Source organism: Heterodontus francisci, unplaced genomic scaffold (genome assembly GCF_036365525.1).
Source record: "Heterodontus francisci isolate sHetFra1 unplaced genomic scaffold, sHetFra1.hap1 HAP1_SCAFFOLD_592, whole genome shotgun sequence".
NCBI lineage: Eukaryota > Metazoa > Chordata > Chondrichthyes > Heterodontiformes > Heterodontidae > Heterodontus > Heterodontus francisci.
Genome location: NW_027140616.1, coordinates 623280 through 647365, shown reverse-complemented (window position 1 = coordinate 647365; position 24086 = coordinate 623280). Strand labels below are relative to the sequence as shown.

Below are 24086 nucleotides of genomic sequence, written 5' to 3'. Positions count from 1 at the left end.
AAGATCTCTGGCAGGGAGATCTCCTCACACTGCCTGTGCTCCTGTTTAGTCAACTTCACAGTGACACTGGCAGAGTGTTGGGAAAAGTCACTCCCTGGTTCAGCCAGGGCTCAGGAAGCCCCTAGAGTGGAAAATAATGGGAATGTTAGTGGGATAATGGAACTGCTTACACACTGAGAAGATCGAGATCCCCAATCTGTGCTCAACCACTGGGAATCATGTCAGGTGGGAGTGAGAAGGGAAACTCTGCCCATGTCCCCACTCCCACTCATTATCCCTGACACTCCTGGTCGCTCAACCTGAGGATGGGTCAGCTCCACCGACTGTGCTGGCTTTGCCTGTGCCTCTCTCGCTGACTCTGCCTGTGCCTCTCCTGCTGGCTCTGCCTGTGCCTCTCCCGCTGGCTCTGCCTGTGCCTCTCCCGCTTGCTCTGCCTGTGCCTCTCCCGCTGGCTCTACCTGTGCCTCTCCCGCTGGCTCTGCCTGTGCCTCTCCCACTGGCTCTACCTGTGCCTCTCCCGCTTGCTCTGCCTGTGCCTCTCCCGTTTGCTCTGCCTGTGCCTCTCCCACTGGCTCTACCTGTGCCTCTCGCGCTGGCTCTACCTGTGCCTCTCCCGCTTGCTCTACCTGTGCCTCTCCCGCTTGCTCTGCCTGTGCCTCTCCCGCTTTCTCTGCCTGTGCCTCTCCCGCTGGCTCTGCCTGTGCCTCACCCGCTGGCTCTGCCTGTGCCTCTCCCACTGGCTCTGCCTGTGCTTCTCCCACTGGCTCTGCCTGTGCCTCTCCCAATGACTCTGCCTGTGCCTCTCCCACTGGCTCTGCCTGTGTCTCTCCTGCTTAATAATATGAGACCCATTTTAAAGTGACTGAAAGCTTATTGTAACTGGTTCAGTCTGAACACAGCAGGAGTTGCTGATCCACTTGATTACAAGTTATGTTTTGAAACACTTTCTCCCTTGTTCCTGCTCCAGGTTTTCAGAAATCCTGACAGTTTCCCGAAACCAAAGAGCACCAGATTGCAGATTTGGATTTCCCATCTCCGGTTAGGACAGTTGGAAGGGTGTTGTCATGGCGACAAACGTGACCTCCCGAATGTCCACTCAGCGCCATGAGATTGACCAGATCCTCAAATCGTTCAAACTGAGTGAGCAGCAGCTGTTGATGGTCATGTTCTGGATGAGGAAGGAAATGGAGATGGGGCTGAGGAAAGACACAAACCAGGAAGCTACTGTTCCCATGCTGCCGACATTTGTCCGTTCTCTGCCTAATGGGAAAGGTGAGCTGGAGCAGACTTGAGGAACTGGTGAGGGTGACCAGGGGTGGTGGGCACGGGGACGGGGGGCGGGGTGGCCGGGGGTGAGGGTGACCAGGGGTGGTGGGCACGGGGACGGGGGGCGGGGTGGCCGGGGGTGAGGGTGACCAGGGGTGGTGGGGACGGGGGGGGCGGGGTGGCCGGGGGTGAGGGTGACCAGGGGTGGTGGGCACGGGGACGAGGGCGTTAGCAGTGGTGGGAGTAGTGAGACGGGGGTGTCTGTGGGCTGGATCATGACCATGGAGACTATTTAAGGGAGTGGGTGCGTGTCGGGGGAGAGTGGGTGCGTGTCGGGGGGAGAGTGGGTGCGTGTCGGGGGGAGAGTGGGGGCGTGTCGGGGGAGAGTGTGTGCGTGTCGGGGGAGAGTGTGTGCGTGTCGGGGGAGAGTGGGTGCGTGTCGGGGGAGAGTGGGTGAGTGTCGGGAGTGAGTGTGTGCGTGTCGGGGGAGAGTGGGTGCGTGTCGGGGGGAGAGTGTGTGCGTGTCGGGGGGAGAGTGTGTGCGTGTCGGGGGGAGAGTGTGTGCGTGTCGGGGGGAGAGTGGGTGCGTGTCGGGGGGAGAGTGGGTGCGTGTCGGGGGGAGAGTGGGTGCGTGTCGGGGGGAGAGTGGGTGCGTGTCGCGGGGAGAGTGGGTGCGTGTCGCGGGGAGAGTGGGTGCGTGTCGGGGGAAAGTGGGTGCGTGTCGGGCGGAGAGTGGGTGGGTGTCGGGCGGAGAGTGGGTGGGTGTCGGGAAGAGTGGGTGCGTGTCGGGGGAGAGTGTGTGCGTGTCGGGGGTGAGTGGGTGCGTGTCGCGGGGAGAGTGGGTGCGTGTCGGGGGTAGAGTGTGTGCGTGTCGGGGGGAGAGTGTGTGCGTGTCGGGGGGAGAGTGGGTGCGTGTCGGGGGGAGAGTGGGTGCGTGTCGGGGGGAGAGTGGGTGCGTGTCGCGGGGAGAGTGGGTGCGTGTCGCGGGGAGAGTGGGTGCGTGTCGCGGGGAGAGTGGGTGGGTGTCCGGCGGAGAGTGGGTGGGTGTCGGGCGGAGAGTGGGTGGGTGTCGGGGGGAGAGTGGGTGGGTGTCGGGGGTGAGTGGGTGCGTGTCGGGGGTGAGTGGGTGCGTGTCGCGGGGAGAGTGGGTGCGTGTCGCGGGGAGAGTGGGTGCGTGTTGGGGGTAGAGTGGGTGCGTGTCGGGGGAGAGTGTGTGCGTGTCGGGCGGAGAGTGGGTGGGTGTCGGGCGGAGAGTGGGTGGGTGTCGGGCGGAGAGTGGGTGGGTGTCGGGCGGAGAGTGGGTGGGTGACGGGGGGAGAGTGGGTGCGTGTCGGGGGGAGAGTGGGTGCGTGTCGGGGAGAGTGGGTGCGTGTCGGGGGGGAGAGTGGGTGCGTGTCGGGGGGGAGAGTGGGTGTGTGCCGGGGGAGCAGTAACTGGGGACAGTGCTGATTTAAATTTGTTCCTTTTCTCTCCAGAAAAGGGTCGCTTTCTGGCCTTAGACCTTGGTGGGACTAATTTCCGAGTGTTACTGGTGAGGTTTCACCCTCAGCTTGTGGAAAGAGTACAGGTGGTGGATCAGACGTACAGCATCCCACAGGAGGTGACACAGGGCCCCGGAGAGCAGGTATTAAAGAGAACAAAGTCCTGAGTTCCTACTGTGTACAGGGAGATTGTTACATAAATAAGATACTAATAGACTGGATACGATTGTGGATGGGCAGCTGAGATCTGTTGCTTGCAATTCCTGCACCATGTGGGAATTTCAGAACATTTCATGTGTCTTGTGGACCAGGTGTTTAGGAAGTGTCTCCAGCTCGTTACGATCCCCATGCAGATCAATAAACCAAAAGAACCAAATTTACCAAATGATCACGATAAAAAAACAAATGGACAAGATTTCACTTTTATAACTGTTACGACTGACCGCTCCTGTCAAAGCTCCCAATCAAAATATACGATTCTGATTGTGGTGGGACCAACGCACTGTTAATTCAATCCCGTTGCTCCACAGATCACCTAACATATCATTTGAATCTTTCCAAATTAAAGAAAGACCCAGCCAAATTGTACCATCTATTAACCCGCAAATGAGGCTAACCAAACCAGGTGTCTTCAAATCAATAAATTAACTCTTTAATTAAAAAAAGTAAATTCTTAAACACTATGAAGATATAAACAACATTTAAAACAAATTTATAGTCTAATTTTGCTCGAAGTCCTCACAGGATGTTGCTTTCCTTTTCCAGTGAATTTCAACAGTTAACGATTGGCAAACACTTTCAATGGAATCAAGCTGTTGTTAGAGTTTTTGAGGGATAAAAGATTGTCACAAACTAACTTCCCTTTCTTCATTTTAAATTACCAGAGATCTCTGTTTTGGCTTGACTTTTTTTTGGAATTTTGAGAGGTAATAATGAACAGACTAAAATCCTCTTCCTTCAGTTTAAATGGTTGAGAGCTCTTTTTCAGGTGTGCTAAGCACCACAGCTGTGTTCTCTGTCTCTGTGTCTGTTAGAATAAACTGTATTCAACTAAAAGCCAGTTCAAAACTGAATTGTTACAAATATATCGCATGAGACTCGCGCCCAGTGGCTGTTTTCATGGTATCGAGAATGCACCCTTTGAATCGCAGTCTCCAAATGGCTGTTTCTAAGGCAATGAATATGCACCTTCCTATAGTTCCTAAGGCTTGCCAGTTCTTAAAGCAAGCCTTAAAGGCAAATTGCATATTCCCGAAAAAAAACTACAGGACCATGACACCTCTGCCCTGAGCAGAATGAAACACTATTCCTGAAATGCATTTCATTGCAATGGGTAAAAAAAAATCAAATTGAAAAAATGCTAACTTTTTTTTCATGTATTTACAGATATACACATTTCTTTAAAAAAAAATGTTTAGACGACAGCAACAAGTTCCACCAAGACATTTCAGCTTTAAATTTTCAAAAGGTTGTCCCAATTAACCCATTTTAAATTTCCAAGCATAGTCTTTCAATTATTTCGTGTTTTCCTTCCAAGTGTCCCTATTGTCCATCACCTCAGCCAGGTGAGCTGCACTGCTTGGAGCACTGACCACTACTGGGTTCACTATTCTCTGAGAAGTTTCTCGAATGCTCCTTAACCTATGTGGCATCATTTGACACTGGAAAACCCTGTCTGGTGCAACAGAAGCTGATTTTTTTCTTACCCTGGGGTGTCAAAAGAATTTGACAGTATCCCTCCAACACATCTGTCTCTTTAAGACACATTGTGTTGTCCTCGCTGTCCATACAGTCCTTTAAATGAGAATTTGGGTAGGAGTCTGCTTTCTTTACCACAGTGACTTTTCTAGAGTCTATGTAAGTTTGAGCCGACCCACCAGGTTTAGTCATCAAGACCATCTGTGAATTCCAGCTGCCCTGACTAGGTTCAACTAAGCTGCCCTTCAGCATGCATTGTACCTCTGCTTCCACTTGGGCCTGTCTGTCTGGACCTAAGCAACAAGGATGTTGTTTTAAAGGAATGGTTCCCCCTAAACCCGCATCATGTGTGGCTAAGGTTGTACATCCTGGCTTATCTCTATTTCCTAGGCCTATTTCTGCCTCATTCTCACTATCCTTTCCCTTCTCCACAGTCCCAATTACCTGGCATACCTGTACTGGCTTATCCTCCTCCTGCAGTAATATGGTTTGAGCAAATTAATGTGACACAACCGGTTCTTCATCCAGTAATCAGGAGTGTGAGTCAAGTAATCTACCTTACCCACTCTTTTGATCACTCTATATGGGTCACTGAACCGTTCAGTGAACAAAAACAAAATACCAGGATGAGAAATGTATTTTTTTCTTAAACCTGCTTATAATTGAAATTAAAATCAAACAATAACATTTATCACATTCATTTTTCTTCAAGTACATATACATTTAAAATATTCTGGGCTTCTCACTATAGCTGCAGTAGTCACTTACACTATCAGAAGGCTTGCTCACCATCGACCCCTGGTGCAGCAGTTCTTGTTCAGAGAATTAATAGTCTGTATCAGAACCTTCTGCATTGTCCACACTGGTTCTCCCTGTAATAGTAACAACACTAATACTTCATCCCTTGGTTTTATGGTAGGTTGTGGTTTTCCCACCGTTTGACAGGTGTGGCATGTCCTACAAAATTGTCTCACATCCTTTGTAAGACCTGGCTAGTAGTAATTTTTAGTTTAGTTTAATGTTTGCTTATGTCTTCTGCATTCCCCTATGTCCTGCAAAAGGAATGTCGTATGCTAACCTTAATAATCCTTGTCGATATTTAGGTGGTACCACTATCTGTTCAACAACTGTTCAGTCTTCGTTGGCAGGTCTATGAGGCAGTCTCCCTTTCCTCCTCAAAACCCTATTTGCCATATAATAGCCTTCCGGAACTCCTTTCACCTCAGGTTCTGTCAGAGCAGTCTGTGCTATTAGGTAAATTTCTGGATCAGCTTGCTGTGCTGCAATGATAGACTATCTGTTAAACATCTCATTTGGGTTATCTAAATCCCCAAATAAGGTTTCAGATGCCTGATTATCTATTTGTGGTTCCCCTTTTACCTCCGACAATGAATCCTGATTAGCCATTGCTCAGGTAACTACACATGCAGGAAATATTCCCAGAGCTTGTTCCTGTAATTGCTCTGTTTCCTTAATTTCACATGGTTCCTTTGTAACTATAGGAGAAACTGATACTTTTGATCGAGCCAAATCATTTCTTAGGAGTAGATCAATTCCCTTTACTGATAAACTGTGGACAACACCTACAGTTACCACCCCAGTTATTAAGTCACTCTCTAGGTGTACTTTATACAAAGGTACGGGTGTACACTCCCCGCCAATTCCATTTACTAAAACTTTAGCGTTCAAGAAGCTCTCTGGTGGAAATCTCATATCTTTCCCCAGCAAGAGTATTTGGGTTGCTCCTGTGTCCCTGAGTATAATGATAGGTTTTTCTGCCTCACGTACAGGATACAGAGTTACTCTCCCCTTTGACAGAAATTCATTATAACTCTCAGGTATTTTATTCTTAACCTCGACACACCATTTAGTTTTTGTATCTGGTTTTACATCTGTCGTTAAAGCTATAGCCTGGTCTGCTGTACTCTCAGTCAGAGTCTTTTCCTCTGCACTAACTTTGTGTACCCCAACAAGTCCTATGGGTTTACCTCACAATTTCCAGCACTCTGAATGAAGATGATCCGTTTTGTTGCAATGATAACACTGGCTTGTGACCCTCACTTCTACCCTCAGCACCTTCCTTTCTAACCTGAGGAGGGGATCCTGGGGCATTCCCAGCTGTTCCTTCTTGTTCCCAGCTACCTTTCACTCTCCCACTTTCTATCCTTCTCGGGTTTATGTGGGTGACAGACAAAATAGGTTGGCTTATTCACAAACTCAAAATCATCAGCAATCTCTGCTGCTTGCCTAGCTTTCAAAACTTTCAGGTTATCTATATGAGTTCTCACGACTGAAGGAATGGAGTTTTTAAACTCTTCCAGAGAATCAATTCTCGAAGGTTCTCATATGTAGTTTCTATCTTTAATGCCCGTATCCAACGGTCAAAATTCATTTACTTCACCCTCTCAAATTCTAAATATGTCAGCCCATCCAATCTCTGTAAGTTCCTAAACTTCTGACGGTAAGCTTCAGGGACTAACTCATACCGAGCGAGAAGAGCCTTTTTTTACCATTTCATCATCTACAGAAGCCTCTTCAGAAAGCATGGCATAACCTTCATGAGCTCTGCCTACCAACCTGCCGTGCATGAGCAATGTCCAGCTTTCTTTCAGCCATTTCATCTGTTTGGCTATTTTTTCAAAAGATATGAAAAATGCCTCTACATCCCTTTCCTCAAACTAAGGAAGAGCCTGTATAAATTTAAACAACTTCTCGCTGGGTCCTGATCTAAATTCAGATTCTTCCTGACGCAAATTTTCCCTGGATTTAAAACTACCCCTTTGTCTTAGTTCCATTGCTTTTAGCCTAAATTCCCTCTCTTCTCTTTCACTTTCTCTCCGAAACACGCTCTCTTTTTCCCTTTCCTTCAATTCAAATTTTCTTATTGCTATTGCTTTTTCTTTTTCCCTTTCCTCTTTTTCCAATTCAAGTTTTCTTAATTCTTTTTCTGCCTCAAGTTTTCTCATTTCTAATTGCTGAAGTTCCAGTTTTTTAATTTCGAACTGAATCCTAGCCAATTCCACTGCATCAGTCTCGGACCTACTACCTTTATGTCTTTTGTATTCGCTTTCTTGTTCCTCGTATTGTGCTTCATCTGTATTACCATCATCATAATCTTCTTCTACCAATTCCAGATGTTCGGCTATTATGTCAATTATCTCTGCTTTTTTGACACCTGATTTCAATTCCAACCCCAATTTCAGTGCCAATTCTTTTAATTTGTTCTTAGTTAAAGTTATTAAGTCACTCAGGGAAACATTCTGCTTTCCCAAAAACTCTGCTACAACCACTAATGCCATAACAATGGTATAGATTGTACCTTATTATACAAGAGACCTGGTTCTTTTAATTTCTTAGTAATTGGTGACGGATTTAGATCCTAACAATCAAGTTTCCAATTGATAAGATCTTAGACTGAAGAGCAATTAATCTGATGCCAAACGCAAGACACCAATTTAAATATGTTATTTCCAGAGAAGAGTAATTTACTCTAATTCCAAATGCGAACCCTCCAAATTTGTCTGATTCTGATCCCAGACGCAAGCCACTGAATTAAATATGATTCAATTGCGAGCGAGTCCCCCAATTAAGATATGATTCAAATCCAGAAACCCAATTAATATGTGATTCAAATCTTGAGTGAGCCCCCAATTAATATGTTATTCAAGTCCCGGTCGAGCCCCCAATAAATATATTACAACCGACCGCTCCTGTCAAAGCCCCCAATCAAAATATACGATACTGATTGTGGTGGGACCAACGCACTGTTAATTCAAGCCCGTCGCTCCACAGATTGCCTAACATATCATTTAAATCTTTCCAAATTAAAGAAAGACTCAGCCAAATTGTACAATCTATGAACCCCCGAATGAAGCGAACCAAACCTGGTGTCTTTAAATCATCTAATTCAAGAGTTAATTAGAAGAACTAAATTCTTAAACACGATGAAGATATAAACTACATTCAAAATAGAAAAAGTTAGAGTCCTTGCAAATTTACAGTCTAATGTTGCTTGAAGTCCTCACAGTATTCTGCTTGAAGTCCTCACAGAATGTTGTTTTCCTTCTCCAGCGAATTTCAACAATTAACGACTTGCAAACACTTTCAATGGAATCAAGCTATCTTTAGTGTTTTTGAGGGATAAAAGATTGTTACAGTCTAACTTCCCTTTCTTCAATTTAAATTACCAGAGATCTCTGTTTTGGCTTGACTTTTTTTTTAGAATTTTGAGAGATAATAATCAACAGACTAAAATCCTCTTCCTTCAGGTTAAGTGGTTGAGAGCTCTTTTTCAGGTATGCTAAACACCACAGCTATGTCCTCTGTCTCTGCGTCTGTTAGAACAAACTATCTTCAACGAAAAGCCAGTTCAAAACTGAATTGTTACAAATATATCGCATGAGACTCACTCCCAGTGGCTATCTCTATGGTAAGGAGAATGCACCCTTTGAATCGCAGTCTCCAAATGGCTGTTTCTAAGGCAATGAATATGCACCTTCCTATAGTTCCTGAGGCTTGCCAGTTCTTAAAGCAATACTGATCCCTTGCAAGCCTTAAAGGCAAACCGCGTATTCCCGAAAAAAAACTACAGGACCATGACAATAACCTTTACTCCAACAATGAAACCAAAATCAACATAAATTAAACATGAATTAACAGACAAATCACAGTCAATATATATTTTCCAAATTGCACATTAACTGTCAGATACAACAAAGAAAGATCTCACAGATTTACTGGGCAGTCCACTCAGCATTTACAGTTCTGATTACAGCCACAAACTTCTTCAAATCTCAAATTCCTCAGGTAGATCTCCAGATCCCGTCTTCCAAGATGCAACTACTGAATCTCATCTGACAACAGTTCCCCTTCAATTCTGAACTCCACAAGTACAGTTTCTATCAAAAATGGCACATTCTCAGGAATCTTCTAAGCTCTGCTCATGACAGCCTTAATGGCATGGATCCACCAGTATCCCAAAGTAACTGAAAACAGCTTCAGCTACTCGTATTTGCCTATGGCCAGCTCCCAGATTCAGCTTCCACACCCTGCAGCCTGCCTGCACACACTGCCTGTAGCCTGCTTGAACTCTGCAATCATGTGATCTGGGGATGACTCTGTCTCTTATCTGGTTCCAACCAATTCTGTCTCCCTGCAATCCTGACTTTTTTGTTTCAGTTTTAGTTAGCAACGCTCTCTCTCAAAAAAAACGTTTTGAAATTTTGCCCCTGACAGAACATTCAACAAGTCATCTATTCAGCCAACAGCTCTCACAAGCTCCTCCACCAGTATCAGAAACCGGCAGCTGGAATCACTGCATAACATCAAGGAGCAGGAGGGTTTCCTGGATTGTTTGTCACCCCAGAGAGAGTTTAGGATAGTGGATGGGAGGCAGGAGTCTTCGGGGTGTGTGCCACTCTCAAACTGGTACTCAGCATTGGAGACTGCTGAGAGTGACGACACCTTGAAGGAGTGTAGTCCAGACCATGGCACCAATGGGCAAGGGACTGCACAGGAGGGAACAGCAAAGAGTAGAACTGTAATCATTATAGGAGATTCCATAGTTAGGGGACAGACAGGCATTTCTGTAACCATTATTGTGAGTCCCACATGGTGTGTTCCCTCCCTGGTGCCAGGGTAAAGGATATCACAGAGAGGGTGCAGAATATTCTGCAGGGGAAAGCGAGTGAGCCAGAAGTTGTTGTGCATGTCAGTATCAAGGGCAGGTATTGAGGTTCTATGGGCAGAATTTCAGGAGCTAGGGAGGAAGTTAAAGAGTAGGACCTCGAGGGTAGTAATCTCCAGTGCCACATGCTATCGAGAGTAGAAACAGGAAGATAGGGAGGATCAATGGTGACTGCATGGTGCAGGAGGGAGGGTTTCAGATTCTCTGACCATTGAGACCAATTCTGGGGCATCAGCCACCAACTCAAAAGTGATGGCTGTATCTCAACAGGACTGGGAGCAATATCCTCGTGGGGAGGTTCACTAGTGTGGTTAGGGAGGGTGTAAACTGAATTGATGGGGGGATGGGCACCAGCATATAGAAGTAGAAAAGGTGCATAAAGTGAGAGTGTTGGATAGTACTACAGAAAGGAGTAGTACCATATTAGGAGTGGACTAAGGTGGCCAGTGAGGAATAAAAAGACAGAATGCATGTATGAAAATGCACAGAGTATGGTGAATACTATTTGTGAGCTACAAGCATGAATAGAAGTCTGAGAATATGATGTCGGGGCAAAAATAGAAATGTGGCTTAAAAATGGATACAAAGTGTTCAGAAAAGATAAGGAAGTTAAAAAGGGAGGTGATATGGTAGTGCGGATTAGGGAAGACATTGTTGTGTTGGAAAAAGGAGATGTCCTTGAGGGGCAAAGACAGAATCCACTTGTTTAGAGTTGAGAAGAAAAAAGGGTATGATCGCACTACTGGGGCAATTCTATAGGCCTCCAAATAGTGAGGGAGAGAGAGAGAGAGAGAGACAGAGGAGCAAATCTGCAGGGAAATGACAGAGATGTGTAAGAACTATAGAGTGGTGATATTGGGGGACTTTAATTAACCAGATATTGATTGGGATGATGTGAGAGTAAAGGTTAAGGAAGGGGAGGAATTTCTGAAATGTGTTCAGGAGAACTTCCTGGACCAGTATGTTCTCAGTCCAATCAGGAAGGAGACAATGCTGGATCTAGTGCTGGGAATGAGGTGGGCCAAGTGGACCAAGTGTCTGTGGAGAAACACTTAAGGGGAGGCAATGGCAGAGTGGTATTGTCACTGGACTAGTAATCCAGAGGCCCAGGCTAATACTCTGGGGACATGAGTTCAAAACCCCCACCACAGCAGATAGTGAAATTTGAATTCAATTAATACATCTGGAATTAAAAGCTAGTCTAATGGTGACCATGAAAACATTGTTTAGTTTTGTAAAAAAAAAACATCTGGTTCACTAATGTCCTCCAGGGATGGAAATCTGCCCCCCTTACCTGGTCTGGCCTACATGTGACTCCAGACCTACAGAAATGTGGTTGACTCTTAAATACCCTCTGAAATGGCCCAGCAAGACACTCAGATGTATCAAACCACTACACAGTCAGTAAGGAATGAAACCGGACAGACCACCCGGCATCGACCTAGGCACTGGAAAAGACAACAGCAAACCCAGCCCTGTCGACCCTGCAAAGTCCTTCTTACTAACATCTGGGGGCTTGTGCCAAAATTAGGAGAGCTGCCCCAAAGACTAGGCAAGCAACAGCCTGACATAGTCATACTCACGGAATCATACCATCCCAGACACCACCATTACCATCCCTGGGTTTGTCCTGTCCCATCGGCAGGACAGACCTAGCAGAGGTGGTGGCAAAGTCAGGAGGGAGTTGCCCTGGGAGTCCTCAACATGGATTCCAGACCCATGAAGTCTATGGCATGAGGTCAAACATGGGCAAGGAAACCTCCTGCTGATTAACACCTAGCAGACCCCTTGGGGGTTGAATCAATGCTTCTCCATGTTGAACACCACTTGGAGGAAGCACTGAGGGTGGCAAGGGGAAAGAATGTACTCTGGATGGGTGACTTAAATGTCCATCACCAAGAGTGTCTCGGTAGTACCGAGTCGTAAAGGACACAGCTGCTAGACTGGGTCTGCAGCAGGTGGTGAGGGAACCAACAAGAGGGAAAAACATACTTGACCTTGTCCTCACCAATCTACCTGTCACAGTTGCATCTGTCCATGATAGTATTGGCAGGAGTGATCACCGCACAGATCTTGTGGAGACAAAGTCCCGCCTTCACATTGAGGATACCGTCCATCGTGTTGTGTGGCATTCCACCGTGATAAATGGAATAGATTTTGAACAGATCTGGCAATTCAAAACTGGGCATCCATGAGGCGCTGTGGGCCATCAGCAGCAGCAGAATTGTACTCAACCACAATCTGTAACCTCATGGCCTGGCATATCCCCCACTCTACCATTACCATCAAGGCGGGAGATCCACCCCAGTTTAATGAAGAGTGCAGGAGGGCATGCCAGGAGCAACACCAGGCAGATCTCAAAATGAGGTGTCAACCTAGTGAAGCTACAATCCAGGACTACTTGCGTGCCAAACTGCGTAAGCAGCATGCGATAGACAGAGCGAAGCGATCCCATAACCAATGGATCAGATCTAAGCTCTGCAGTCCTGCCCCATCCAGCCGTGAATTGTGGTGGACAATTAAACAACTAAATGGAGGAATAAAAACAAGAAATGCTGGAACCACTCAGCAGGTCTGGCAGCATCTGTGGAAAGAGAAGCAGAGTTAACGTTTCGGGTCAGTGACCCTTCTTCGGAACAGTCACTGACCCGAAACGTTAACTCTGCGGAGTTCTGAAGAAGGGTCACTGACCCGAAACGTTAACTCTGCTTCTCTTTCCACAGATGCTGCCAGACCTGCTGAGTGGTTCCAGCATTTCTTGTTTTTATTTCAGGTTTCCAGCATCCGCAGTATTTTACTTTTATTAACTAAATGGAGGAGGTGGCTCCACAAATATCCCCATCCTCAATGATGGGGGAGCCCAGCACATCAGTGCGAAAAATAAGGCTGAAACATTTGCAACAATCTTCACCCAGAAGTGCAGAGTTGATCCATCTCGGCCTCCTCCTGAAGTCCCCAGCATCACAGATGCCAGACTTCAGCCGATTCAATTCACTTCACGTGATATCAAGAAACGACTGAAGGCACTGGATACTGCAAAAGCTATGGGCTCTGACAATATTCCGGCAATAGTACTGAAGACCTGTGCTCCAGAACTTGCCACATCTCTCGCCAAGCTGTTCCAGTACAGCTACAACACTGGCATCTACCCTGCAATGTGGAAAATTGCCCAGGTATGTCCTGTACACAAAAAGCAGGACAAGTCCAACCCGGCCAATTACCGCCCCATCAGCCTACTCTCAATCATCAGTAAAGTGATGGAAGGTGTCATCAACAGTGCTATCAAGCAGCACTTACTCAGCAATAACCTGCTCAGTGACGCTCAGTTTGGGTTCTGCCAGGGCCACTCAGCTCCTGACCTCATTACAGCCTTGGTCCAAGCATGGACAAAAGAGCTGAACTCCAGACGTGAGGTGAGAGTGACTGCTCTTGACATCAAAGCAGCATTTAACCGAGTCTGGCATCAAGGAACCCTAGCAAAATTGGAGCCAATGGGAATCAGGGGTAAAACTCTCCGCTGGTTGGAGTCATACCCAGCACAAAGGAAGATGGTTGTGGTTGTTGGAGGTCAATCATCTGAGCTCCAGGACATCACTGCGGGAGTTTCTCAGGGTCGTGTCCTGGGTCCAACCATCTCCAGCTGCTTCATCAATGACCTTTCTTCGATCATAAGGTCAGAGGTGGGGATGTTCGCTGATGATTGCACAATGTTCAGCATCATTTGCACCTCTTCAGATACTGAAGCAGTCTGTGTCCATTTGCAGCAATACCTGGGCAACATCCAGGCCTGGGCTGATAAATGGCAAGTGTCATTTGCCCCACACAAGTGCCAGGCAATGATCATCTCCAATAAGACAGAATCTAACCATCTCCCTTGGTGTTCAATGACATTACCATCACTGAATCCCCCACTGTCAGCATCCTGAGGGTTACCATTGACCAGAAACTGAACTGGACCAGCCACATAAATACAATGGCTACAAAAGCAGGTCAGAGACTAGGATTTCTGTGGTGAGTAACACATTGTTAGACTCCCCAAAGTCTGTCCATCATCTACAAGGCACAAGTCATGTAATTTAGTTTAGTTTAGAGATACAGCACTGAAACAGGCCCTTCGGCCCACCGAGTCTGTGCCGACCATCAACCACCCATTTATACTAATCCTACACTAATCCCATATTCCTATCACATCCCCACCTGTCCCTATATATTTCCCTACCACCTACCTATACTAGGGGCAATTTATGATGGCCAATTAACCTATCAACCTGCAAGTCTTTGGCATGTGGGAGGAAACCGGAGCACCCGGAGGAAACCCACGCAGACACAGGGAGAACTTGCAAACTCCGCACAGGCAGTACCCAGAATCGAACCCGGGTCCCTGGAGCTGTGAGGCTGCGGTGCTAACCACTGCGCCACTGTGCCGCCCGTAATGGAGGAGTGGACCAGGGTGTCGTGGAGGGAACGATCCCTTCGGAATGCAGGAGGTAGGGTGTGAAGAAGTGAGTCCTGTAAGGACTCCATTCCATTCTCCCAGTTTCTCCATCTCCGACGCATCTGCTCTGATGATGCTACCTTCCATGACAGTGCTTCTGCTATGACCTCCTTTTTCCTCAACCGAAGATTTCCCCCCACTGAGGTTGACAGGGCCCTCAACCGTGTCCGGCCCATTCCCCGCACCTCTACCCTCACCCCTTCCCCTCCCTCCCAGAACCGTGACAGGGTTCCCCTTGTCCTCACTTTTCACCCCACCAGCCTCCATATCCAAAGGATCATCCTCCGCCATTTACACCACCTCCAGCGTGATGCCACTACCAGTCGCATCTTCCCCTCCCTTCCCCTGTCAGCATTCCGAAGGGACCGTTCCCTCCGCGACACCCTGGTCCACTCCTCCATTACCCCCACCACCTCGTCCCCGTCCCATGGCACCTTCCCCTGCAATCGCAGGAGGTGTAATACCTGCCCATTTACCTCCTCTCTCCTCACTATCCCAGGCCCCAAACACTCCTTTCAGGTGAAGCAGCGATTTACTTGTACTTCTTTCAATGTAGTATACTGTATTCGCTGCTCACAGTGTGGTCTCCTCTACATTGGGGAGACCAAGCGCAGACTGGGTGACCGCTTTACGAAACATCTCCGCTCAGTCCGCAAGCAGGACCCTGAGCTTCCGGTTGCTTGCCATTTCAACACTCCCCCCTGCTCTCATGCTCACATCTCTGTCTTGGGATTGCTGCAGTGTTCCAGTGAACATCAACGCAAGCTCGAGGAACAGCATCTCATCTACCGATTCGGCACACTACAGCCTGCCGGACTGAACATTGAGTTCAATAATTTCAGAGCATGACAGCCCCCCATTTTACTTTCATTTTTAGTTATTTTTTCTTCCCTTTTTTTTACATTCTTTTTTACATTTTTTACAATCTTTTTTTTGCATTTATTTCATTTCATCTTAGTTTGTTCAGTTTGCTTACCCACTGTTTTTTTCAGGTTTGCACTTTCTGCTGTTCAATATTCAGTGTATTAATACCTAATCTGTACTAATGCTTTGTCTTTCAACACACCATTAACATATTGTTTGCCTTTGCTCAGTGACCTTTTGGTCAGCTATGTGGCCTGGTCCAATCTAGACCTCCTTTGTTATCTCTTGCCCCATCCCCACCTCACTTGCTTATAACCTGTGACTTTTCTAATATTTGTCAGTTCCGATGAAGGGTCACTGACCCGAAACATTAACTCTGCTTCTCTTTCCACAGATGCTGCCAGACCTGCTGAGTGGTTCCAGCATTTCTTGTTTTTATTTCAGATTTCCAGCATCCACAGTATTTTGCTTTTATTATCACTTAACCTATCAATATCCCTTTGTAGCCCCCTTTTGTCCTCTTCACAAGTTACTTTCCTACCTATCTTTGTGTCATCAGCAAATTTAGCAACCATACCTTTTGTCCCTTCATCTAAGTCATTTATATAAATTGTAAAAGTTGAGGCCCCAGCACAGATCCCTGTGGCACACCACTCGTTACATCTTGCCAACCAGAAAATGACCCATTTATGCCTACTCTCTGTTTCCTGTTAGCTAACCAATCTTCTATCCATGCCAATATGTTACCTCCTACATCATGAGCTTTTATTTTCTACAATAACCTTTGATGTGACACCTTATCAAATGCCTTCTGGAAATCTAAGTACAGTGAATCCACTGGTTCCCCTTTATCCACAGCACATGTAACTGCCTTAAAGAACTCCAATAAATTGGTTAAACATGATTTCCCTTTCACAAAACCATGTTGACTCTGCCTGATTACTTTGAATCTTTCCAAATGCCCTGCTATAACGTCTTTAATAATAGCTTCTAACATTTTCCCTTTGACAGACGTTAAGCTAACTGGCCTGTAGTTTCCTGCTTTCTATCTGAAAGGTGTTACATTTGCTATTTTCCAATCGAATGAGACCTTCCCCAAATCTCGGGAATTTTGGAAAATTAAAACTAACGCATGAACTATCTCACTAGCTACTTCTTTGAACAGCCTGGGATGAAATCCATCAGGACCCGGGGACTTGTCAGCCCACAGCTCCAACAATTTGTTGAAGAACCACTTCCCTGGTGATTGTAATTTTCTTGAATTCCTGCCTCTTTTCCATTTCCTGATCACAGCTAATACTGGGGTGTTACTTGTATCCTCAATGGTGAAGACCGATGCAAAATACCTGTTCAATTCATCTGCCATCTCCTTATTATCCATTATTAATTCCCCAGACTCACTTTCTGTAGGGCCAATGCTCACTTTGTTAACTCTTTTCTTTTTTAAATACCTATAGAAACTCTTACTGTCTGTCTTTATATGGAATACTCTCCACTTGCCTTGATGGGTGCAGCTCCAACAACACGCAAGAAGCTCAACACCATCCAGGACAAAACAGCCCGCTTGATTGGCACCCCATCCACCACTTTCATCATTTACTCCCTTCACCACCGACGCCCAGTGTCAGCAGTGTGTACCATCTACAAGATGCACTGCAGCAACTCACAAGGCTCCTTCGATAGCACCTTCCAAACCCGCGACCTCTGCCACCTCGGAGGACAAGGGCAGATGCATGGGAACACCATCATCTGCAAGTTCCCCTCCAAGTCACACACCGTCCTGACTAGGAACTATATCGCCGTTCCTTCACTGTCACTGGGTCAATATCCTGGAATCTCCTCCCTAACAGCACTGTGGGTGTATCTACACCCCGTGGATTGCAGTTGAAGAAGGCAGCTCACCACCACCTTCACAAGGGCAATTCGGGATGGGCAATAAATGCTGGCCTGGCCAGTGACGCCACATCCCGTGAATGAATAAAAAAACCTTGGCTAAGTGTGATCATTGTGTCATAAGGTTTAGATTAGTAAGGGAGAAGAACAAGGGACAATCTAAAGTAGAATTTCTAAATTGGAAATTGAATGAAGTGAGAGGGATCTGATCAGGGTTAAATGGAACAGGAGATTGACAGGATTGTTATGGAACAATCTTTAAAGAGGAATGCTTCAGGTACAAGCTAAGTACATTCCAACAAGGGTGAAAGGTAAGGAACCAAAGGCAGGGCTGCTTAGATGATGAGAGAGAGACAGAATATAATGAAAGAAAAAACGAGGATGAAAGATGCATGTCAGGTGAATTCTTCAAGTGAGAATCAGGTCAAATACTATTGAGAGGGGAAGTGAAGAGGAAAATAAGACTGGCAAAGAAAGAATATGAGAATAGAATGGGAGTTAACATTAAAGGGAATCCAAAAATTTTGTACTGGCATGTAAAGAGTAAGCGGGTAGTGAGAGGTGAGGTGGGGCCGACTGGGGACAAAGAGGGTGATATATTCTGAGAGATGCAGGGCAAGGCTGGAATACTTAGTGAGTACTTTGTATCAGTGTTTACGAAGCAAGAAGATGTCAACAAAATATTGGTAGAAGCAGAGATGGTGAAGGTAATGGATGGAGAGGCAGGATGTACTGGAAAGGCTGGCTATGCTTAGAGTGGATAAGTCACTGGGTCCACATGGCTTGCATTCCAGGTTCATAAAGGAAGTGAAAGTGGGGGTGGAGCGAGTGGAAGGACTTGCCATGGCGGAGATGTCAAAGGATTAAAGAGTGCGATTGTGATACCCTTATTTAAGAAAGTGTGCAAGTGTGTTTAAAAATAAGGGGTCACCATTTAAGAAAGAGATTAGGAGAATTTTTTTTTTCCGAGGGTCGTGAGTCTTTGGAATTCTCTTCCTCAAAAGGAAGTCCCGCCTTCACATTGAGATACCGTCCATCGTGCTGTGTGGCACTTCTCTTCTTTGGCTTCCGTGTCTCGAAAGACAATGGGTAAGCGCCTGGAGGTGGTCAGTGGTTTGTGGAGCAGCACCTGGTGTGGCTATAAAGGCCAAAATTAGAGTGACAGACTCTTCCACAGGTGCTGCAGAAAAAATTGTTTGTCGGGGCTGTTACACAGTTGGCTCTCCCCTTGTGCTTCTGTCTTTTTTCCTGCCAGCTGCTACGTCTCTTCGACGCGCCACATTTTAGACCCGCCTTTATGGCTGCCCGCCAGCTCTGGCGATCGCTGGCAACTGACTCCCACGACTTGTGATCAATGTCACAGGATTTCATGTCGCGTTTGCAGACATCTTTAAAGCGGAGATATGGACGGCCGGTGGGTCTGATACCAGTGATGAGCTCGCTGGACAATGTGTCCTTGGGGATCCTGCCATCTTCCATGCGGCTCACATGGCCAAGCCATCTCAAACGCCGCTGACTCAGTAGTGTGTATAAGCTGGGGATGTTGGCCGCCTCGAGGACTTCTGTGTTGGAGATACGGTCCTGCTACCTGATGCCAAGTATTCTCTGCAGGCAGCGAAGATGGAATGAATTGAGACGTCGCTCTTGGCTGACATACGTTGTCCAGGCCTCACTGCCGTAGAGCAAGGTACTGAGGACACAGGCTTGATACACTCGGACTTTTGTGTTCCGTGTCAGTGCGCCATTTTCCCACACTCTCTTGGCCAGTCTGGACATAGCAGTGGAAGCCTTTCCCATGCACTTGTTGATTTCTGCATCTAGAGACAGGTTACTGGTGATAGTTGAGCCTAAATAAGTGAACTCTTGAACCACTTCCAGAGCGTGGTCGCCGATATTGATGGATGGAGCATTTCTGACGTCCTGTCCCATGATGTTCGTTTACTTGAGGCTGATGGTTAGGCCAAATTAGTTGCAGGCAGCCGCAAACTGGTCGATGAGACTCTGCAGACACTCTTCAGTGTGAGATGTTAATGCAGCATCGTCAGCAAATAGGAGTTCCCTGATGAGGACTTTCCGTACTTTGGTCTTCGCTCTTAGACGGGCAAGGTTGAAAAACCTGTCCCCTGATCTTGTGTGGAGGAAAATTCCTTCTTCTGAAGACTTGAACGCATGTGAGAGCAGCAGGGAGAAGAAAATCCCAAACAGTGTAGGTGCGAGAACACAGCCCTTTTTCACACCACTCAGGATAGGAAAGGGGTCTGATGAGGCACCGCTATGCTGAATTGTGCCTTTCATATTGTCATGGAATAAGGTGATGATACTTAGTAGCTTTGGTGGACATCCGATCTTTTCTAGTAGTCTGAAGAGACCATGTTTGCTGATGAGGTCAAAGGCTTTGGTGAGATCAATGAAAGCAATGTAGAGGGGCATCTGTTGTTCGTGGCCTTTCTCCTGTAGCTGGCGAAGGGAGAACAGCATGTCAATGGTGGCTCTCTCTGCTCGAAAGCCACACTGTGCCTCAGGGTAGACACGCTCAGCCAGCTTCTAGAGCCTGTTTAAAGCGACTCGAGCGAAGACTTTCCCCACTATGCTGAGCAGGGAGATTCCACGGTAGTTGTTGCAGTCACCGTGGTCACCTTTGTTTTTATAGAGGGTGATGATATTGGCATCGTGCATGTCCTGGGGTACTGCTCCCTCGTCCCAGCCCAGGCAAAGCAGTTCGTACAGTGCTGAGAGTATAGCAGGCTTGGCACTCTTGATTATTTCAGGGGTAATGCTGTCCTTCCCAGGGGCTTTTCCACTGGCTAGAGAATCAATGGCATCACTGAGTTTCGATTTTGTTGGCTGTACGTCCAGCTCATCCATGACTGGCAGAGACTGGGCTGCATTGAGGGCAGTCTCAATGACAACATTCTCTCTGGAGTACAGTTCTAGGTAGTGCTCAACCCAGCGGTCCATCTGTTTGCGTTGGTCAGTGATTATGTCCCCCGATTTAGATTTGAGGGGGGCGATCTTCTTGATGGTTGGCCCAAAAGCTCTCTTCATGCCATCATACATTCCTCTGATGTTTCCGGTGTCTGAGGCCAGCTGAATATGACTGCATAGGTGTTGCCAGTAGTCATTTGCACAGCGCCTGGCTGTTCTTTGTGCAGCGCGTCTGGCTACTTTAAGTGCTACGGATGTTAAATCGTTGGGAGCTTTCTTGTAGTTCAACAGTGCAATGTGCATAGCAGGTATGACAAGTTCCAGCGCTTCAAAGTGAGATTGAAACCAGTCTGCATTCTGCTTCACACGTTTGCCAGAGGTGGTCATTGCTGAGTCATAGATGGTGTCTCTGATGTGGGCCCACTTGGTCTCAGCATCCCCTGTGGGAGTGTTCTGAAGGGCTTTTTCAAGTGAATTTAGAAATTTTTGTAACAGCTGTGGGTGAGAAATTCTGCTCGTGTTGATGCGCGGGCGGCCCTTCTGCTTGGAATGATGCAACTTCTTTGGTCTGAGTCTAACCTTGCTGCACACCAGGGAGTGGTCGGTGTCGCAGTCCGCACTGTGGAAGCTGCGTGTGATTTGAAAACTGTTTAAGGAGGCTCGCCTTGTGAAAATGAGGTCCAGCTGGTGCCAACGACGTGATCTTGGGTGCCTCCATGAAACCTGGTGACAGGTTTTAGTGTGAAAGAACAAGTTGGTGATGCAGAGGTTACGATAGGTACACAACTCAAGCAGTCTCTGTCCATTCTCATTCATCCTTTCAATGCCATAGCGCCCAAGGCAGGAGGGCCATGAGTCATGGTCGGACCCAACCCTGGCATTAAAGTCCCCCAGCAGGAACAGATGTTCGGTATTGGGGATGCTGCTAATGATATTATGTAGTTCCTGGTAGAACTGGTCTTTATCTTCAGGTGGGGAGCGGAGTGTTGGAGCATAGATGCTGAGTAGGTGTACTGGACCAGAGGCAGTGAGCAGTCGGATGGACAGTATGCGTTCTGAGCCATTTGAAGGTGGCCCAATCATGCTGAGCAAAGAGTTTCTGATGGCGAAGCCCACTCCATGCTGTCTTTGTTCTTCAGGATCCCTACCCTGCCAGAAGAAGGTGTAGTCTTGCTCTGCTAGAGATCCGCTCGCAGGGAGGTGTGTCTCCTGAAGTGCTGCAATGTCCACATTGAGTCTACTGAGCTCGTTGTTAATGATGGCGGTCTTCCGAGAATCGTTGATTTGTGTAAGGTCTTCCGACAGGCCAGGACACATAGTTCTGACGTTCCAGCTTGCAAAACGAAGGGCTGGTACCTTCTTTCCTTTTTTTGTCGTGCTGTTTGGTGCGGTGTTACAGTCCACTTGTCGGGCAATGACCCTGAGCTGCAAGGACCCATTGAAGCAGGTGGACTGTGGCGGGACAGAACCTTATTGACCGGGGGCTGCCCGATTTGAGGTGGGCGGTAGCTGTCCAGTGAGATGCGATGACCTCTCCCACCGACAAAGGCAACCCGTGGCGCCCAATCTCTAGGCCAATTGAGCTGGACTTATAACCCGTAACTGCTGCCTTCCGTGTTGTTTCGGTCCCTGTGAGGCGACTATGGAGTGACCTCTCCATGGTGCATTCCTGGGCGAATGTATGGAGGTTGAGAGTTGCCCAAGCGTCAAAACCCCCCTCTCAGCCTTTCTGGTGGGGTCCCAAGGAGTGCAGAGCACGATGTTTGGCACCGGTATGGCTGCAGGAACTTCCGGAAACATGCCAAAGGCGACACATGACCGCCGTCGGGGTTCCGCTCCGGATTTTCTGTTAAGGTTTACTCCCTTAGCCTTCGACTCTCCCGAGATGCCCACAAGGCAGTGGGGTTGTTAGGGCCCCTGCTCAGGGATAGGTGGATGCCGGTGGAAGGAGGGGGTACGAGGGGGAGCTGGGAAGGGGGCTGTAGGGGGGTATGGGGGGGTGCATGGGGGGGAAAGAGGGTGCAGGGGGAAGATGGTGAGAGGGGGGAGCTGGGAAGGGGTTGTGAGGGTGGAGGGAGGGAGGGGGTGGGGGAAGAGGGTGCCGGGGGGTGAACTGGGAGGGGGCATCTAGGAAGGGGAAGCAGGGGGGGGGGGGGAAGGGGGCACTATCACCGTGCTAAATGGGATAGATTTCGAACAGATCGGGCGGCACAGTGGCGCAGTGGTTAGCACCGCAGCCTCACAGCTCCAGTGACCTGAGTTCAATTCTGGGTACTGCCTGTGTGGAGTTTGCAAGTACTCCCTGTGTCTGCGTGGGTTTCCTCCGGGTGCTCCGGTTTCCTCTCACATGCCAAAGACTTGCAGGTTGATAGGTAAATTGGCCATTATAAAATGTCACTAGTATAGGTAGGTGGTAGGGGAATATAGGAACAGGTGAGGATGTGGTAGGAATATAGGATTAGTATAAATGGGTGCTTAATGGTTGGCACAGACTCGGTGGACCGAAGGGCCTGTTTTAGTGCTGTATCTCTAAATCTAAATCTAGCAATGCAAAACTGGGCATCCATGAGGCACTGTGGGCCATCTGCAGCAGCAGAATTGTACTCAACCACAATCTGTAACCTCATGGCCCGGCATATCCCCCACTCTACCATCACCATCAAGCCAGGAGACCAACCCTGGTTCAATGAAGAGTGCAGGAGGGCATGCCAGGAGTAGCACCAGGCATACCTCAAAATGAGGTGTCAACTGCATAAGCTACAACCCAGGACTACAGCGGATAGGATCAAAGAAAACCCTAAGGCTTTCTATAGATATATCAGGAATAAAAGAATGATAAGAGTTAGATTAGGGCCAATCAAGGATAGTAGTGGGAAGTTGTGTGCGGAATCAGAGGAGATAGGCGAAGCGTTAAATGAATATTTTGCGTCAGTATTTACAGTAGAGAAAGAAAATGTTGTCGAGGAGATTACTGAGATACAGCCTACCAGGCTAGATGGGATTGAGATTCACAAGGAGGAGGTGTTAGCAATTTTGGAAAGAGTGAAAATAGATAAGTCCCCTGGGCCCGATGGGATTTATCCTAGGATTCTCTGGGAAGCCAGGGAGGAGATTGCAGAGCCTTTGTCCTTGATCTTTATGTCGTCATTGTCGACAGGAATAGTGCCGGAAGACGGGAGGATAGCAAATGTTGTCCCCTTGTTCAAGAAGGGGAGTAGAGACAGCCCTGGTAATTATAGACCTGTGAGCCTTACTTCGGTTGTGGGTAAAATGTTGGAAAAGGTTATAAGAGACAGGATTTATAATCATCTTGAAAAGAATAAGTTCATTTGCGATAGTCAGCACGGTTTTGTGAAAGGTAGGTCGTGCCTCACAAACCTTATTGAGTTTTTCGAGAAGGTGACCAAACAGGTGGATGAGGGTAAAGCCGTGGATGTGGTGTATATGGATTTCAGTAAGGCGTTTGATAAGGTTCCCCACGGTAGGCTATTGCAGAAAATACGGAAGTATGGGGTTGAAGGTGATTTAGAGCTTTGGATCAGAAATTGGCTAGCTGAAAGAAGACAGAGGGTGGTGGTTGATGGCAAATGTTCATCCTGGAGTTTAGTTACTAGTGGTGTACCGCAAGGTTCTGTTTTGGGGCCACTGCTGTTTGTCATTTTTATAAATGACCTGGATGAGGGTGCAGAAGGGTAGGTTAGTAAATTTGCGAATGACACGAAGGTCGGTGGAGTTGTGGATAGTGTCGAAGGGTGTTGTAGGGTACAGAGGGACATAG

General features: G+C 47.4%; 1 protein-coding gene across 1 annotated transcript in view; it reads left to right on the top strand.

Moving 5' to 3' along the window:
* The first annotated feature begins 1064 nt into the window (after window positions 1-1064).
* LOC137360258 (hexokinase-1-like) overlaps window positions 1065-24086 on the top strand; it is a 46881-nt gene continuing 23859 nt past the window's right edge. The window contains exons 1-2 of the mRNA XM_068025760.1: window positions 1065-1272; window positions 2742-2890. Coding sequence (XP_067881861.1) covers window positions 1065-1272; window positions 2742-2890 — 357 coding nt within the window. The remainder of the gene's footprint in view (window positions 1273-2741; window positions 2891-24086) is intronic.